The 18,184-nt window shown below is 34.5% G+C and overlaps 4 protein-coding genes across 21 annotated transcripts in view; 3 read left to right on the top strand and 1 right to left on the bottom strand.

Moving 5' to 3' along the window:
* Nucleotides 1-68: 68 nt before the first annotated feature.
* Nucleotides 69-4,016, top strand: LOC144471730 (TBC1 domain family member 19). 6 transcript variants are annotated; one of them, XM_078184056.1, is made up of 11 exons: nt 72-405; nt 499-666; nt 747-869; nt 1,053-1,260; nt 1,348-1,435; nt 1,551-1,611; nt 1,707-1,937; nt 1,999-2,073; nt 2,141-2,375; nt 2,471-2,672; nt 2,744-4,016. In XM_078184056.1, the coding sequence occupies exons 2-11, from the start codon at nt 550-552 to the stop codon at nt 3,078-3,080; spliced, it is 1,677 nt and encodes a 558-aa protein (XP_078040182.1). In that variant the 5' UTR covers nt 72-405; nt 499-549; the 3' UTR covers nt 3,081-4,016. The 6 variants fall into 6 exon arrangements, with proteins under 6 accessions (XP_078040184.1, XP_078040182.1, XP_078040183.1 ...); XM_078184057.1 differs by having other exon boundaries at nt 72-410; XM_078184059.1 differs by having other exon boundaries at nt 75-666; nt 2,744-2,930; nt 2,992-4,016.
* On the top strand, nt 3,023-14,673 carry Pod1 (coronin). Of its 5 annotated transcripts, XR_013494332.1 has the most exons (19): nt 4,358-4,492; nt 4,831-5,046; nt 5,118-5,266; nt 5,352-5,538; nt 5,616-5,913; nt 5,985-6,240; nt 6,307-6,459; nt 7,586-7,957; nt 8,151-8,769; nt 8,852-8,965; nt 9,050-9,220; nt 9,292-9,730; nt 9,805-9,943; nt 10,028-10,234; nt 10,308-10,443; nt 10,526-10,659; nt 10,727-10,816; nt 10,934-11,145; nt 11,222-14,673. XR_013494332.1 is itself a non-coding variant. In XM_078184050.1 (18 exons), exons 2-18 carry the CDS (start codon nt 4,887-4,889, stop codon nt 10,940-10,942), a joined length of 3,633 nt encoding a protein of 1,210 aa, XP_078040176.1. In that variant the 5' UTR covers nt 3,023-3,102; nt 4,831-4,886; the 3' UTR covers nt 10,943-14,673. The 5 variants fall into 5 exon arrangements, 4 of the variants coding, with proteins under 4 accessions (XP_078040176.1, XP_078040175.1, XP_078040178.1 ...); XM_078184050.1 differs by lacking the exon at nt 4,358-4,492 and adding an exon at nt 3,023-3,102 and having other exon boundaries at nt 10,934-14,673; XM_078184049.1 differs by having other exon boundaries at nt 10,934-14,673.
* Set8 (SET domain containing 8) overlaps nt 12,792-18,184 on the top strand; it is a 31,606-nt gene continuing 26,213 nt past the window's right edge. For 2 of the 7 annotated variants that reach the window (XM_078184066.1, XM_078184065.1), the window contains exons 1-3: nt 12,792-12,827; nt 17,246-17,489; nt 17,590-17,738. In XM_078184066.1, the coding sequence (XP_078040192.1) occupies nt 12,802-12,827; nt 17,246-17,489; nt 17,590-17,738 (419 nt within the window). In that variant the 5' untranslated portion in view covers nt 12,792-12,801. Of the gene's footprint in view, nt 12,828-16,027; nt 16,239-16,489; nt 17,115-17,194; nt 17,490-17,589; nt 17,739-18,184 lie in introns of those variants that run through there. The other 5 variants (XM_078184071.1, XM_078184070.1, XM_078184069.1 and 2 more) reach the window with 5 other exon arrangements.
* On the bottom strand, nt 14,556-16,411 carry Ufm1 (Ubiquitin-fold modifier 1). Of its 3 annotated transcripts, XM_078184080.1 has the most exons (4): nt 16,247-16,385; nt 16,009-16,065; nt 14,768-14,898; nt 14,556-14,695 (listed from the first exon to the last, which is right to left on the bottom strand). In XM_078184080.1, exons 1-4 carry the CDS (start codon nt 16,249-16,251, stop codon nt 14,625-14,627), a joined length of 264 nt encoding a protein of 87 aa, XP_078040206.1. In that variant the 5' UTR covers nt 16,252-16,385; the 3' UTR covers nt 14,556-14,624. The 3 variants fall into 3 exon arrangements, with proteins under 3 accessions (XP_078040206.1, XP_078040204.1, XP_078040205.1); XM_078184078.1 differs by lacking the exon at nt 14,556-14,695 and having other exon boundaries at nt 14,773-14,898; nt 15,000-16,065; nt 16,247-16,411; XM_078184079.1 differs by lacking the exons at nt 14,556-14,695; nt 16,247-16,385 and adding an exon at nt 15,000-15,569 and having other exon boundaries at nt 14,773-14,898; nt 15,794-16,060.

Below are 18,184 nucleotides of genomic sequence, written 5' to 3'. Positions count from 1 at the left end.
ATATTATTTATGATGTATGTAATTCTAATTATCTCAATGTAATCAGCTGGACAAATGGCAGATATTATAGCTAACCAGAATTCAAAATTTTAAATTTTCATTCGATAGCATTCTTTTATATTATATATGTAGATTTAAAAAAATTTTAGATCGTTTACAACTATGGAATCGCGGCTCTCATGTGCAAATAATAATTACGTTTAATTATTAAGTGTGCCCTCTAGTTTTTCTAATCATGACAGTTCATTCACTACGCCTGCAGAGTTGCAAAATTAATTGTTTTAAAGCAGACATGCGTTGTCTTCGAAAGCTGATCGGTGCCGAAAATAATTAATTGTTCCATTTCCACGAAATGGAAAGATGATGTGCAATAATGAGCACAACGCAAGCGGAACAATAATAAAAGTTGCGTACATATCCAAAAATCATACGTTTCAAGATTACAATTATCTCACTGCCGTGGAAACGAATTTATTTACAAATGGCGTTTGTTTTCAGATCATTGATTAGAAGTCTCTCTATTTATTGAAATATCTTTTGAAATTCATCATGATGTTGGAGAATACGGAGGACTGTGAGGATATTGTGCAGAAGAAGGCTGCTGAAAGGTTAACAGAAGAAATACAGAGCATGGCTAATTACAAAAGTCTTTATGTCGAAATTCAGGTAAGCAGATGATAAATTAGCATGGTTTTCGCAATATTTAAAAAGTTTTCTATTGTAACCGGATGAACTAATCTTTGCAGAAACTTGTAGCTTCGACAGCGGTAAAGAGAGGTGATTTTAAAAACACGTTAATGGAAGCTTTGAAAAGCAACGGTCTCGAAACAGAGATTCGAAATACAGTTTTTCATTGGACAAGGTCTCAAGTTCGTAATTCAGATTTCTTCAAATTTTGTCGTAAATGCTCGACACCGTTATACATAATCTTTATTTGTATTGCGACATTATCGATTAAGGTTTAATCTCAGTTGGTAAAGTCGATCGCGCGAAAGTTCAAATTATTATATATATTTGGGTCTTCATTTATTAAATAAAGCAAATGTTTTCAGAGCTCCATGTCTTTGTTGACGCCACCACCAGCGGAATCGAGTGATTTAAGTTTTTTAAAAAAAGCTCAAGTACAATGGGAGCGCCGTATACAGAAATCATTGAATTCTACATGCAACGAATTAAACGTCGCTTTGGCTCGTATTCGGCCAAGAGAAGACCGCGAAGAATTGTCTGAGAAATGGAACGAATTGAGCACATACGATATCGGTAAACGAAAAGTATTATTTTATAAATTTTATATACAAACATTGTTATACCGTTCAATATTCTGTTTGTTTATTCTTCTCTTTTTAGATTTATCACAATACAGACCACTGTATGCTCCAAAAGATTTTTTGGACGTTTTATTTGCCATACGAAATCCTGCTTTCAAAAGACAAACGTACATATTGATGATGACTACTATTAACGCTATTGCTCTTGCTCCTATTATTACCAGTGTTACTAACATGCCCGGTGCAACGAATCTTATTACAATTACGTTAATGTTGTTTCAGAGACGAATTGAATTGGGAATTCAGTCACATACAAATTCGCGTGAAGAGTCTCGCTCAATTGGTTTGACCTTAATTGTTTTAATAGAAAATATTAGTAACATATTGCTTAAATGGTCAATGATTGTTAGGAAATTATAGAATATTTGAACGTAACAGAGACGCGTGTACGCAGAGCTTGCCAAGGGAATGCCGATGTTGGGAGTCAATCCAGATATGCAGAGTTCTGAGAATTATGCGAATTTAGAAGAGGAAAGGATTCATCTTGGTGAAAAAGTGTTGCGATCCAATCACGCACCGATCGCACAAGAGTTTTTGAAGCGCGGCGCTCCTCGATCGCTTCGTGGACGTCTTTGGTCCCTTGTCTTGGGATCCATAGTGAAAGAAAATGTAAAAAAATAATACAAATATTTTTTTATTTGAAGAATAACTGTTAACTTTTTTTTTTTAGGATGTAGAATATTATGAAGAATTAAAAAACATGGTACTACAGTACGACATAGTTATAGATAACTTAATAATAAAGGTGGGATATGAATTGTTGTAATCCGTTCGATTACAATGATTTCTAATATTCTTTCCTTTTATTTTAGGATGTACAATTAACAGCCAGAAATGACGACCAGTACTTTGTATTCGAGGATGTTTTGTATAAAACAATGTTATGTTTTTCACGTGATTCGGAGGTATTGACACCTGTAACCACCGATAAAAGTGCTGGCGGACAAGTGATACATGCGGTTTTACAAGGAAAACCAGCAACTTTGGAGAACACTTTGGTATTTCCACCGAGCGGTGTAATTCCTTTTCATGGATTTACAATGTACGGTATGAGTGAACATTGAAATTAGAAGGGAAACATTCATGATCCTTCAGAAGTATTCAAAATATTTGAAATAGTTAATTAATATTTGATTCGACAGCTACTCCATTTTGTTATCTGTACGACGACCCTTGCGCAATGTATTTTACCTTCAGAGCATTTTATTTGCGATATTGGTTCCGTTTACATACCGTATCCAATCATAAACAAGGCATAGTTGCGTTATGTCTACTTTTTGAAAGATCACTTCAGTGTTATGAGCCCCTTTTGTGGGTGTATTTTAGGAACTGTCATATCCAACCGTAAGTTCAACTATTCTGTATACATTTGCAAATTCAACAACAGAAGATTTCATTAATTTTGATTTCCGTAGAATCAAGGTTGTTTTCAAATGGATCATGAGAGGTTTTAGTGGTCACCTTCCTCCAGAACAATTGCTTTATCTGTGGGACTTAATTCTAGGCTACGATTCTTTAGAAATTATCCCCTTGCTTGCAGTGGCTATTTTAAGCTTCAGAAAAGAAAATTTGATGCAAGTCAATACTTTACAAAGCGTAGAGGTAGGAAAATGCGATTTGCTCGATTATAATTTTTCAATAAAAACGCATCTTCTTTTTACAGGCCGTTTTAGCAGATTTATCTTCTATAAAAGTAATTCCGTTATTACAATTAGCTTTACTGATAGAATGAAAGCTGTAGGCGTGCCATAGTAATTTAAAAACATCTTTGAAGGTAAATATAATATTTTCGTATTCAAATATTCAAACAGATATCTCTATTTTACGCCTGTGCAAACGAATGCGGATATCCATTACCAGGCAAACAACTTAAATAACCATGATAACACATTCAGTGATAAATGTTCGGAATATGCATATAGGAAGTTTATGTAAAAATTATTTGTGAAATAGACAACATATAGACGCTAAAAAACATCGCTACATTCCTCCATAGACGTAGTATACATATATGTAGTTGAAATGGAGAGAACGAAACATTCTCAGTATGTACTCGCAGCTGATTTACAAGAGAAGGTAGCTTCAGTAAAGGGTCCTACTCTTGTACACTTTTCGTGATTCCTAAGCTGGCTTGCACATCACTTTATTGTACATCCAGTTTCGCGCAAGTACCGTAGAAAGAGAACGATGTATGGTTGGAGAGAAATAGAACGATACCCATCGCATTCTATGTGTTTCGTGCACATGGCTACAAAACCAGGCTTGCTTATTTTGCCGTGCTTGCGGCAAAATCTAAGCGCACGTATCGTGAATCTCTATCCGTAAAGAAGTTTCAACTTTCAAATAACTGAAATCTGTTGCGTCCAGTGAATTTGGGAAAGCTGTTCGATGAACTTTGAGATAAATATATATTCCCTGAAAATGTTTTGACAAATTCACAGGATCTGGCTAAGGTTATCATTGTATTGGCATGAATTCTTTGACTGTGAGTACAGCACTGTTTCACCAGTAAATCGCCAACCAATCGGAGCAAAGAACATTTTTTTATTAATCCTTGTTAACGGATTGAGCTACGGCCTGAAGGTATGCAGGAGTAGGACCCATTGTTATACACTTGTATTGTTCATGGTTTATGTGTATGTATGTATGTATAGGATGAAAATTGATAAAACTCTACACCTATTTCTATACCTGTGTTATACTTAACAATTTACTCCTTAATAAATATATCTTTAGTTGCTTTCATTGGTTTATAGAATAAACTTTAATTATTTTTGCCAACAAGATATTTCTTTGAAGAATTTATTTACAAAATTTTGGTGAATCAATTTTGTATTGAAATGTTTCAAGTTTACGATGGAAACAAGAATTTGGAATAGAATTTATTAAAGTTGCATGTGTTCTTTTGAAAAAAACACCATAGCGTACAATGTACGTCGGTACATACTATATGTATGTATATACATATGCTGTACATTATGATCGACAGAGATAGAAGAAGTCTCTAGGTGGGGGGTTTTCCTGTTTCCGCCTGTCAGACGTTGAGATCAGAGACGCCTACCTGCCATCGTGTGTTTATAGTGTCTGTTCGTAACCGTTCGATTTCGTTGCTGGATAATATTTAGTGAACAGCGTGTGAAGACACGCCGGGCAGCAGTAAGCAAGTAATACGATGCTCATTATGTGATTTTTCGCTTCTAAAAGACCGTTTGACTGTCAATGTTATTACTTACGGAAGGTATACGACGATTAAGGGTGGGGTGATTCTCACCCCCAAGTTATTAGTCATGCACAGCTTTACATCAGTGCCGATACCCTTTACTAGCGTTATTTTCTAAACAGCATTGTCAAACGTTGTTCGCTTCTGTTATTTTTAGAAGAATATTAACGATACAAAATATTATCACTTATAATTTTCAATTATTTTTTGATTAAATTTATAAAACGAAAAAATCGTTTAACGTTTTTATTTACATTGTTACGTTCGCTTTGTTGTTGTTAGATTACATGATTTAAGTGGACATCAACTTATAAGTACATACCTGTGAGAACGTCATAATGGCTTGGCGTTTCAAAGCATCTAAATATAAAAATGCAGCTCCAATTGTACCCAAACCAGAAGCTTGTATTCGGGATATATCAGTCGGCTCTTATCAGACCTATGGGAATAACATTGCTGCATCTGCCGCTTTCATGGCATTCAATGTAGATCATAATGGTATGGTTCTGAATCTTGTTCCATTTTATTTTAATATATTGCATTTATTTTTACACTTATATTGTTCATAGGATCTAGTCTTGCTGTCTTACCATTGGAAGATTGCGGTAGAAAAAGCAAAACTATGCCATTACTTCATGCTCATGCCGATACAGTCACCGACATGGATTTCTCTCCATTTCACGATGGTTTATTAGCTACTGGATCTCAAGACTGTCTTGTAAGCTAGAGCTGCACAAACATTGTTTAGTTTATGTTAACTTGTTATTTCGAGAAGCAAATATTTCAATTATTTTTATTTGTAGGTGAAACTGTGGCATATTCCGGAAACTGGATTGGAAGAATCTCTATGCAACCCCGAATGTACATTTTCCCATCGTCAGAGAAGAGTGGAAGCAGTATGTTGGCACCCTGCAGCCGAACACCTTCTCACAACAGTGTCATACACGAACTTGTCTTTGTGGGATGTGATTTCACAACAAGAACTATTCTGTAATGAACATTTTTCTACATACGTTTAGATTCTACAATAATGTCTACAATGTATTTAACGTTTTCTTTTTCTGTAGCCAATAATGAACACGCAGAAGTCATCCAATCTCTAAGTTGGAAACAAGATGGTGTACTTTTAGCAACGTCGTGCAAAGACAAGCAAGTGAGAATCATAGATCCCCGAGCCGCTTCTTGTATCGTTAATTCGTGCTCAAGTCATCAGAATATCAAAGATTCCCGAATTGTTTGGCTGAACAATAGCGACAGGATACTAACCACAGGATTCGACGCGGCGAGACTTAGGCAGGTTTACATAAGAGATTTAAGGCATCTGAGCGAACCTGTGAAAACGTTGGAATTAGATTGCAGTACCGGGTAAGACTCAAATAACGTGTTGCTACGAGTTTCAATCGATTCGGATAATTTACAAGAATTATGATTTATAGAATCCTAATGCCCCTATTTGATCCTGACACAAACATGCTTTTCCTTGCTGGAAAGGGAGATACTACTATTATGTACATGGAAGTAATGGATAAAGATCCATTCTTAGTGGAAGGAATTCGTCATAGTGGAGAACAAACTAAAGGAGTATGTTTGGTGCCGAAACGAGCGCTAAACGTTATGCAAGCAGAAGTTAATAGATTATTGCAGCTTACTTCCAACATGGTGATTCCTATCATGTATCAGGTTCCAAGGAAAGTAAGTACATTCGTCTGTTCTACTGTTTTATACGTGAATTATATTATAATTTAAACATTTCTGTAGACCTACAGAGACTTCCATGCGGACATATATCCTGATACAACAGGATGCACTGCTCAGAACAATGCAGCAGCTTGGATAAAGGGCCATAATATGCCTGTCCCGAAAATATCATTAGATCCTGCAAAAAGAAATAAGGGTGAAGAATCTATTACTGTAAGTAGAAGCCTTTGATATTAATGTTTCATCTTGTTAGTTTCAAGTTTTGGAATTCCAGTATCTCATAGTAGATGTATGAATGAATATTACAATTTTTTATTTTGAATTGCACGCTTTTTTAATCATTATCATCACTGCGGATATTACGCATTTGTGATCAAAATGAGTAGGTGCTATTTCAAGCTCTAGACAAATTAAAAGTGTTTAAGAAAGAATGGAATTTTTATAATAGTCATCATACCATCATTATCAACATTATCATTATCATTCTTAATAATTTTGTATTTTTATGAGTGATGTGTTATGTGATGTTTAAAATATCGTTATTTTATATATTTATCATTCATTTACATTTGGTTTTTATTAACTATAAAAATGATGAAGATAGCAAAGCATTGGAAAATGTAAAACTTGTATAATGAAAATTACCTAAATATTAAAAACTGTTTTACTTTTTCCTAAAGCATTGTTATCTTAATGGTACATTGCAAAGTAATATAGAAGTAGAACATAATTTTGTGTTACGAATGTATTATACAGAACATTTATTCTTTATTTAGTAGAATACTATTTTCTTCTGCATCATTTTATTTTGTTTCTTTTTTCATGTTCTGTGTATATTTTTTCACGTTTCAGATATCCAATATATATTTTATAGTTTATGCATTAGCACCAAAGTGTTATTCCTGGCACGTGTAATTTATATGGCAAATTGATGTTCTGTAGCTTATTCTATCAGCGTAAGTAATCTTAAGTATGAAAGCGTGATCTTTAGTTATCTATGTGTTTCAAACGAAAATATTTTGACGTTATCTTTTTTTTTCTCTTGAATATGTATAAATATGTGTTTTAGCATATGCATATAACACCCTTAGATTTTGTGTCGTATGTAAGAGTGAAATAAGATTCTAAATAATTGTAATGTACTTGTGTCATCTGCTTAAGAGATTTTTCAAAGTACAAGTTGTTACGTGTATGTATGCGTGGAAAGTAGACAGAAATTGTGCAGTCATTAATGTCCGATTGTAAATTTGAAACGTGTAGAATCTTAGAAGTGACACACAGACTTTGATAGTTAGTTGAAACGATTTGCGAAATTAAGGAATATTTACCGTACCTTTAGGTACACAAGGGAAACTTAACTACCTTGAAAGAGAATGAGCGAGAAATAAAAGTGGAATCGCAGAACCAACCAAAGCCCGCATCGATCACCGTGCCGAAAGCTTATGCGAAAGGTCAAGGAATAATCGACAAGGAAACGTCGCCGGAAAATGAACTGGAAAAGCTAGAAGAATCGAGGAAAACGGAGACCGAAGAAGATAAGAGCAAGGTTCAAAACGGAGGCCAAACTGTCCCACCGAAGCCTTTGCCGAGAACATCTCGAACTAATAGCATTTCCGAGGATGAACCGAAGCCAGTCGCACGGCCACGTTCTTCTCCGAATCCGGGCTCAGTAGTTACATCTGTAAATCCTAATGCGATTGGGGGATACAAGGTTGTAAACAGGCTATAAAAAGAACTTTAATAGTCTTTAAAAAAAATGTTCTACTTCTGTATGTGCAATGATATCGTGTGCAACAATTTTTCTTACCTCAGTTTTCACATACCTCGTTAGAATCATTGTGAATCATACTATCAATATAAAGTTGTTCATTGTAAGTAATTCTAAATATTTCTCATGCTTTTAGCCTCGACTTGGACCAAAGCCGTTCCAAGCAAAATCAGGTAGTCAAGAATTCTCCTTCGATAAGATCTTCTCAGTGCCCATCGCGCCAAATAGCGACACCAACGGTTATCAAAACGATATAAACAGTCAGATAGAGAACAACGTGGAACCGGAGAAGTCCCCGCCTTATAACGAACGCATGAAAGAAACTGAGAATGGAAAGAGCGATACTAGTTCTCTCGAAGAAGACGCGAACTCGAGCGATTCAGGCTACAAGCCTAAAACGCCGAGTACTGCGGAAAGACGTAGAGTCTTCGAAATCAAAGTCAAAGACGAGTCACCCGAGAACGAAGATTTAGGCAGTTTCGAACGAGGTAATGCCAACAGGAATTCCATTGCTGAGAGACGTCGTCTATACGAAAGTCGTTCTGTTTCTGTGACTGACGGCAATTTGGCAGAGAAAGCAATGGGCTCGCCTACAATGTTAAGACGTAGAGATTCTTTCAAAACAAAGAGCGAAGTAATCAAAGAAGATGAAGTCAAGAAAGTTATACCCATGCTGCGCCAGCAGAGCATGGATCCCAGGCTGGAGAAAATAGATAATGCGACCCCAACTGCTAAACGAACGTCAACTGTATTTGGTACGATACAATGTGTAGATCAAAATAATCTGTTGCCGTTTTTCCGCATTTTTACTGATGGTATATTTCGTCACGAATATAGGTAGAGTATCAAAGTTTCGACATTTGAAAGGTACACCTGGACACAAGTCTACGCACATAGAAAACATAAGGAACATTAGCAGGCAAATATCTGGAGAATGCGACGGTTTTCATGGTAAGATATTACAGCATTTATTTATATTTTCATCTAGTTTTTTTCGAACAGATTTTTATTCTAATAGAAATTAATCGTATGCAGCTAATCCAGACCGTGTCGCTGTGCCATTAAGTGGTCCAGGTGGAAAGATAGCAGTTTTAGAACTGAAGAAAACTGGTAGGCTACCTGACGGCGTAATGCCAGCTTTGGTACATGGTACCACGGTTATGGATTTCCAATGGAATCCATTCGATAATCAACGACTCGCAGTTGGTACGACCATCAACACCAAATTATTGTATTCTGCATATAAGTAATTAAATTAATGAAAAATTTGTTTGCAGCCTGCGACGATGGAATGATTCGACTGTGGGAGATCCCAGAGTCTGGATTATCGGAACCAACAAACGAACCAAAACACATGATAAAAGCTCATACCGACAAAATATATTTAATTAAATTTCATCCATTAGCATTGGACGTTCTAGCATCGGCATCCTATGATATGACCGTGAAAATTTGGGACTTGTCATCGCTTTCACTGAGTGAGACGGCTGTTGCAAAGATAACATTGATCGGTCATACCGATCAAATTTTCAGTTTAGCATGGTCGCCTTGCGGCCAGTATTTGGCCAGTGCGTGCAAGGATGGAAAATTGCGAATTTATAAGCCAAGATGTGGCGATTCACCAATAAAATCTGGAAAAGGGCCAGTTGGTACGAGAGGTGCACGAGTAGTTTGGGCGTTGAAGGGACAGTTTCTGGTTGTGATGGGTTTCGACAAGTATGTAAACTTTATCGAACACCAATTGACATAATAGCATCCAGCGAATTCTGATTGTGTACGATTTATTTTAGGGTATCCGAGAGGCAAATATACGTGTTTAAAGCAGATAATCTTAATAACCCATTAACCACGGTTGGGCTGGACGTATCACCAGCTATTTTAATGCCATTCTATGACGCAGACAGCTCGACCCTTTTCCTAACAGGACGCGTAAGTATTATTATTTCGTATTCCTTTGATTTATGCTAGGTACAGTCAAGGAATTTGTTAACCTGATAGGAAACATAATTTTAGGGGGACACTACGATATATGCTTTTGAAGTAACAGAAGAACCACCCTACTGTTGCCCACTCAGTCATCATCGATGTAGTAGTTTACATCAAGGACTCTCTTTTCTTCCCAAGAATAAGTGTGATGTTGCCAGTGTAGAGTTTGCATCTGCTTTAAGATTAACAAACAATACGATAGAACCTTTAAGCTTCACGGTGCCCCGCATAAAGGTAACTTCAATATACGCAATCAAAAGTTTTAACAGGAAATAAGGAACATTAATTTAAATGAAATCATTTTCAGAGTGAACTTTTCCAAGATGATTTGTTTCCACCAACAAAAGTAACATGGAAACACACCATGACTGCAACCGAATGGTTCAGTGGTGTTAACAAACAAGCTAGCAGAATAAGTCTGAAACCGCCAGGAATGGATAACTGTAAGTTTGTTGGTTTAAAGATAGAAGTCTGTTCAAGATTCAGAGTCATATCGATTTCTAATATTTATATTTATACATGCAGTAACTGAAAATCAAGGCCAAGGGGTTGTGACTGCGCCAATTGCTGCAAAACATTCGGCAACTCCATTCTCTGTGTCTGCGCAGCCCTTTGCCAGACTTGGATGGAATCCTGACGTAAAAGCTAAACAGGAAGAGGTAATTACATGTTTTATACACATTTCTAACTGAATTTAGATTTATTTCATTTGTATCTACATAATAGCTCCAGAAAGCCATGAGCAACTTTGTGGGAGACGTAATACAGTGCTCATTGGAGCAAGATCATATGGAAGGTGTAGAAGAACATGAATGGGTAGGTTACATTAACTGTACAACAATAAACACATGGCTCGTAGTATAATATCATTTATTTCGAGTGAAAATACTAATTAATTTTCTATTCTTTTTAATAAGCAAATTTTAATTATAGGACGAGTGAAGATGACGCAGTAGTAGGTCGTTTAAATAAAATCCGTAAGATAAAGTGAATCTATACGTAGCTGGATAAGCCATAATTTATTTCTAAATTAAAAACCACGGGCGAAGCGAAAAATACTTTGATATTAATGTGTACACGGTAAGAGATACTTATGATTGGAATAAACATTTCCAAAACCTCTCCCGGTTTCGAAAGAGATAAAGGTATGTGTGCAGTTTCTTGAAATCTTGAAAAATGTTCGACTTTATAGTCAATTTCTTTTTTCAACATTTCTTCAAGTTTGGAGATTTTTCTGTTAAAACGAAAGAAAAGGATAACCGATCATCTTAATGACGTACAAGTTCTGTCTGCTGCCATGAGTACGATTTGCTAGGTATACAAAATAATTATATAGAACAACTATCAATCAGTAACAGTTGTACTGGAGATATGGAATAACGAATACCTTTGAAAAACTACCAGAATACGAAAATAGCTTTTCTCCATACTCAAGGGGGTGTCATGTTTTACAACTTACTGAATGATCTTAAAAAAAAAACTTCGTAGTATAAAATTATGTTGATTGAATGGGAGCGAATGTATTGAATTATTTCTCTTTTCGTTCGTAAAACATGCTTTAGGATGTATTATTTATTGTGGACAAGCGTACAAAGCGTACATGCCATTTATCATCCACGAAGGAAAACGGAAACTGCTATAGTATATGTATTATTAACCAGAAATGGACTTTGTTTGGTCATATACTCCATCGATTATTTGTTGCGCTAATTGCATTAATTACATAGGATTTCTCTGTATTATTTTCCTTCTTTTTTCTAAGGAAACAGAGTTTTGTATGCGAACGGAAAAAAAACTTAAACGTATGAAAGAGACTAAACAAAATTGCTGTCAATCGTTATTTATACATTGTATGTGGCCAAACATTGCTCACTTCTACTGTTAAATAATAGTGTTTATGATTTATAAAAATCAGTTTCGATGAAATAGTGTAATACAATTTATACATATATATAGATATATACATACACATTTGTTAGTGCCACGTATCTTTTCTTTGAACGACAGAGCATCATTAATAATAACTTATTAGACTTATACATTATCATAATGTAATCTTCATACGTGTGATATTAGCGAGCAACACATTTTTCATTAACGAGGGGAAGAGAAGGAGTTTCTACAATAAATCATAATAACCACACGCACATACCATACGAGATAAAAAAAAGGTAATAGATAGAAACGTACACTATATTAAACTGTGAGTCAAGAAGCAAGTTACACGATGCAATATACAGGATATCCCAGATCGAAACTGATGAACTTTGTTAACATGTTGCCAGAGTTTGTCTGTTTCGATCCGGACCATTTTTGTATAATGCGATGACTGATTCAGCATTTTCCAGACTCGAATGTAGCGAATGAAACAAACTTTTATACTCTTCAAATTGTCTTAAGGTATTTGTAAAAAAGAAAGAAGGAAAAAAAGAAGCGATACGGATTTTTAATTTATTATACGTCTGCGAGTGTAACATTGAAATGCAAATTCTATGTTTACCGAAGGGTAGGGAACGACAGTGATTTAGATGGAATATTCCTGATTGAAAGATATGCATATTTTTTCTATCCGATATACCATAAAACTTGAGTATTTCGCTACCCACATGAAACTAATTTCCCATTTTCATAGAGTGCAGTTGATTATAAAAAAATTTTGTACAAATATATTCTACTCGTACACGTTTAGATAGAATATTCATTAATGCGATAAACATAGTCTAATTATCTGTGATTATAGTTTCTTGTAACTCTTAAGAAAACGCTAGTGTTCCTAGTTGTGTGATTAGAATCCGTTTCGTATGGATGGTACGTTCCCTCCGCTTTGGTAAGCAAATTTCAAACGTGTTTAAACCACGCACACTTTATACTTTTATATATTTCGTCATCATAGTTCAGTATCTTTGTATGAAAAAGTTGACCGAATGGTGCTATGCCCTCTTAACACATTCGCATCAGGCTATTTTTCCTTAAATTTTCATACAAATCGGGGTATTTTAGTAATGTAACACTTCTCGCAAAACGAGAATTCTCGTTTTCCGACCACGTTTTTTTTAAAACGAGAATTCTCGTTTCCCGATGCGAATGTGTTAATAAGTCTTAGGATACGTAGTCGCCAATGAAAGTAAAGTCACATGAATTTTCACGCTGAAAACACATGATCAGTGATGAGATCAAGACATTGTAATCACTATTCATATTATTCATTTGGTTATATGTTCGATTACGTTTGAGACATATGAATGATAAATCTATACATATCAATTGTATCAATCTGTATGTCTGTTTAGTTCTTATGACTCAACAGTAGCCAACACTATTGGTCAACGTAATATTTTATTATATGAGAAGACATGAAAACTGGAAATTTCATTCAATTCAAAACAATAATTTGGTACTCTAAAGTACATTCTTGAGATTCAGTAGTTATTCTGAATCTCATCACTGATACTGATCACCATGCATTTTATTCAATAATTCAATGTAACATTCCTATTTTACATTCTATCATATCTGTGAACACATTAAATCACACTAAGTCACAAGTAAAGAAGGTGTTGAACGAATTTATACGTACGAAATGAACACCAAAAGCAATGTATTAAGTTCCCTGCACATTGAGTAAAACACTTTCAAGCACTGTATTCAGAACATCGTGCACATTTTTCTGTATACTGAACGCATAGCATTTTTCAATGTTTTGTATGCATCGGAAGTAGAAAGAGGAACAAAGTAATACTTCGCTACAAAAAAGAAAAGAAATAGCTGTAATTCGCGTCGTCCATACTATCATTCAAATTTGAATGTGTAACTAATTATCTGTCGGTCATTATAGAATTGAAAATAACATTAGTGCATATTATCGTTACCTTACTCATTTCTTTTCATAATTATGTTTTTTTCCAGTTATGCACATGACTGTTCCTTCAAAAACTAAGTACATTGCAACAATCTGACAAAATAGTATCACTGTTACAAATTGCTTGTATTGTTAGGTTCTTTTCTTTTGTTTCTCGACAGTAAAAGAGATTGCAATGATAAAATTAAATGAAAAAGGATAAGGGAAAATTATCTTCAACTTATAATGTGTCTTAATTTTATTATATGCTATTTTACACGGTAAATTTTTTTAACTGCAACAATAGGTTTGCTGGCACTCCCAATAATTATATGCGATGTATTTGCAGGACACAGTTGTAAAGTCCTAAGAAAACTAATTCGAATTATAAAAGAGTCCTTGCTAAACAATATTGCGCTATGACTGATTGCAAAGTAAGTTTACCATAATAATAGTATATCTTTTTATCAACCTTATACTTCTTATATGTATTTCATCTATAACACCATTTTATCAAAGATATATATATATATATATATTTCACCCGCCTTTTATATTTACAAAATAGTAGAAACTTTTATGTAGCTAGATAGAATCTAGTATATATTGTTTATAACACTTTTAAATAAAACATCGGCAGTGGTTCCGTCGGCCTACCGACAAAATATTTCATTGAATACGAAAAAATCATTAATTAATAAAGAGTATAATATCTTATAAAAATAATTTATACGAATGAACAGTTTAATAGAGAAAGGCATTTTATTCCATAAGAATTTCTGTAAATCACCCACAGTATCCTACACGATCTCGCGGAATTAATCTTAATTCAGATCCATGCTTCAGAAAAACGTTTCCTAAAATTAAATCGATTAGTTTACCATTGTCATATTGTTTTAGTCGTCAGTCTCGGTATCTTGCACACTCACCTGCTGTTTGCTGTGGATTGATACCTACTCCATCATCTGTAATTATAGCAGATGTGGAAGGCGATACTTTAAATTCTTCAGCAGCAAATTTCAGTACAGCAGTGAAAGGAGTGTGATTTGGCACACTGAGTCTACAATTGCAAATGCATAATATTTTTGTTATATCGCTTTATGCTATTAACATGACTCTGAGTCATTATCAATTAAGCATGCATAAGGATTATGCTATTACCATCCAATAGATTTTTCAACTTTATTCCATATTGTACCATTGGGATGCGCTTTAACTAATTGCATTCTGTTATATATCTTTTCTGAGATTCCATTAGGACCATTTAGCAATATTCTCACTACCTTGAGAAGGTGTTCGTATTCAAAACCACATGTCTCATGATTATGGGCTTCTACCATATGACGTGCAAAGTAAAATATAGCATCAAGGAAATTAGCATAAAGCTCCGAATTACTTTCCATCAATGACCAAAGAGATTTCTTATCAAGATTCACAAATGCTATGGAGACGTTCGCATCATTTTTCATAAGTTTGTCGGATAATTGTTGAACTATTAAGTGCCTAATTTTACTGTTGTATGTGCCAACAGCAAATCGAATTAATTCTAAATGAAAACCATCATCAAACATTTTTCCTATACACTCTGAAATTTCATGTTGATTGCCACTGCTAAATTCTAATTCCCAAGACGAGATTAAAGCTTCGTTTTTCATATCAGAGATCGATACTCCTAGCTTCTGTAACGAGTCTATGATAATGTTAGTTGAAATTCCATTGATTACAGTGTTTCTAAGGAAATCATTTAGTCTGTCAGAACCACAATATTCTGTATATAATCTCAGAAATTCATCTACAGCATTCGTTGAAACAGACGTATCTTTCAAACAAACTTCTAATAATTTATCACAAGCATGTTTGAAGTCCAAGCATTTATATGAATTGAAGCTATTCTGTCTTAACCAATGATTATGCAGATGACACTCGAGAACATTTTCTTTACCAATGTCAGTTACCTTAGCAATTGTAGATTCGATAAATAGAGCACAATGAAATGCTTTAGTAATATTGCTTTCATTCAGACCTTCTCTCAGAGCAGGATTCTTTAAGAGAGCAAGGAATATATCAATCATATTAAATATCTCGGATATATCTAACTCCGACATGATACAAAGCATACATCCGTTTGTCCACTTAATTGATAATGAATCATTCAGTACAGATAACTTACACTTTAAATGGTAGTTTTGGGTCAGAAGTGAGAGTGATTTTAAAAGTAACTTTGGTCCTGGAACAAAATGGTATTATCATCGACGATCGTTAGAAATTGCAGTTAAACGAAATAAGATACAATTCTGGAACATATGTTTGGTAAAAATTCGTATAGTTTAAAAGCTCGCGTATTGTTCCACACGAATACGATTTCCTTTTGTTATTTCTGAAGTCTTTCTTTCACATAAGGTACTCACGTCATATTTTCTTTATGAATGCTTCGATAAACAGCAACAATACGCTTTTGAATAGAATAATTATTTGAAACAGATATAACCTCAATTTGATTTCAACAAACTTGATATCGAATTATATCGATCATCGAATCGTTAACAGCTATTAACAGCGCTCTATTTTCATTGGTTTCGATAACGCTTGCGTACAAGTTTCGGGGTTTTCACACGGATGGCGCCACCGTAGAGCTGCGAAAGCGCCATACCATCCGTTTCCGTTATAAATGCGAAAACCGCGTAGTTTGTTTCAATAAACAGATTAATTTTTGTCTCACCACGGAAACAAAAGTATCATCGAACGTCGTACCAAATATTGTGCAACTGTTGTTCGTGCGAAAAAGATTTTCAACCGTGTCGCGTTTCCTTACGATACGCTACATTCAAAATTTAAGCAATTGAGAATCGCGATCGTTTTGTGGGGTGCAAATCGTGTCTGCGCGCATACAATGTGTCATAGTTTGTTTTAATGTTAAATACAATCGTGTTCTACTATTTTCTTGAAATGTAAATGATTCGTACAGACTGTTAATTAAAATTTGTCGGAGGTATGCTTAATTTTCGCAAACGCGGAATTACCAACCGAGTTGAACGGCTGTGATCATTTTTCCCTCCGCCAAAAGCATGTCGTTTTTGTACATCGTTAGTTGAAGAGGTTACCAATGATACATGTATTCATTAGTTGATCATGTATGAAGTATGTCATCGTTGCTACGGTGTTGTGTTTTATCATGATTTTGAATTGACAATAGCTGTTACGTTATAATAAAGTTGTATTTATCATTCTTTGAAGATGAGTATACGCACGTAACTCTCTCTAATGGGAGGATTACGGGTAAATTACGTTAACACTGTTGCACAAAAGCATGATCGAGTGCCTGATAATATTGGTGTTTTCTATTGAATTTATCACAGTATTATTAACCGTTGGCTACCGATAAATTATGTTATATTATTTATCGGTAGCAATAAGATGGACACATTCGAAGCTGATATGTTTGATCTAAGCGATCAGGATTTACCTGTAGAGACTTCGAAATACAATCCTATCGAGGAGCATTTAATGAAACAATATTCCGATGTGCAAGCAAGAATCGAAAAGACGATTAACGACATCAAAGATGTTCATGATACAACGAGACGCGTTCAAAAACGTTTGCAAGATCAAGCTCAGTATGGGGGAGATATAACCTCGGATTCTGACAGTGACGTATGTAATTTAACTATAATACATAATAACAAGCAAATACTATTTTGTTTGGTATTTTGTAATAGTTTAATTAATTCAGCGTTGTGTCAATGTTTCATAGATGTATACCATCAATGGGCAACCAGTTGTGGCAAAGAAACAACAAGGCACGAAGAAACGTGATCAAATTTTAATTGTACAAAGCAGTTGGAAACGCATTCTATGGGATAAATGGATCATTGGTGTAGTTCTGCGAAATGCGTCAACACAGTAAGTACATTGTGCCAACTATGTTGTTACAAAATTTTTTTTATGAACACTGATCAGTAAGAATTATAAGAAAATATGAGCAATTTGTATTTATTTGCCTTTTTAGTTGAATTAAAACGTAGTATATTCTGTTTCATTAAGTTTGAAAAAATTATTTGATATTTTGTTTGATTAAATATTTAAATTTAATTATAAGAAAGTAAGCATTTCGTATAAGTGAAATTAATCTTCCATGTAGACTGCTTCTTGTAAATTGCTTTTATTTCTTAAAATAATTATTGTCATTTTGTACTAATGATTTATAAAATTATAAAGGATTTCAAAGTCTTTCGTGCAACGTTTGCTTTTGTTAGTGTTCGTTTTACAAAAGATTTCGTTTTATTTACACAAGATCTTATAACATTCGAAATATTTGTTCTTTTCTACAAATGTTTCATTGTAGATGT

This window comes from Augochlora pura, chromosome 6, assembly GCF_028453695.1.
Source record: "Augochlora pura isolate Apur16 chromosome 6, APUR_v2.2.1, whole genome shotgun sequence".
Lineage (NCBI taxonomy): Eukaryota > Metazoa > Arthropoda > Insecta > Hymenoptera > Halictidae > Augochlora > Augochlora pura.
The sequence above is the reverse complement of the archived record's forward strand: the minus strand, read 5'-3'. Positions and strand labels throughout refer to the sequence as shown.

Excerpts from the sequence above, each read along its gene's own strand:
- LOC144471730 (XM_078184056.1), top strand. The coding sequence starts at position 550 with ATGATGTTGGAGAATACGGAGGACTGTGAGGATATTGTGCAGAAGAAG. Across the intron at positions 870-1,052 it reads TTCATTGGACAAGGTCTCAA|AGCTCCATGTCTTTGTTGAC; the intron begins GTTCGTAATTCA and ends AAATGTTTTCAG. Across the intron at positions 1,261-1,347 it reads ATTGAGCACATACGATATCG|ATTTATCACAATACAGACCA; the intron begins GTAAACGAAAAG and ends TTCTCTTTTTAG.
- Pod1 (XM_078184050.1), top strand. The coding sequence starts at position 4,887 with ATGGCTTGGCGTTTCAAAGCATCTAAATATAAAAATGCAGCTCCAATT. Across the intron at positions 5,914-5,984 it reads GAATTAGATTGCAGTACCGG|AATCCTAATGCCCCTATTTG; the intron begins GTAAGACTCAAA and ends TATGATTTATAG. Across the intron at positions 10,235-10,307 it reads TCACGGTGCCCCGCATAAAG|AGTGAACTTTTCCAAGATGA; the intron begins GTAACTTCAATA and ends AATCATTTTCAG.
- Ufm1 (XM_078184078.1), bottom strand. The coding sequence starts at position 15,955 with ATGCTTTGTATCATGTCGGAGTTAGATATATCCGAGATATTTAATATG.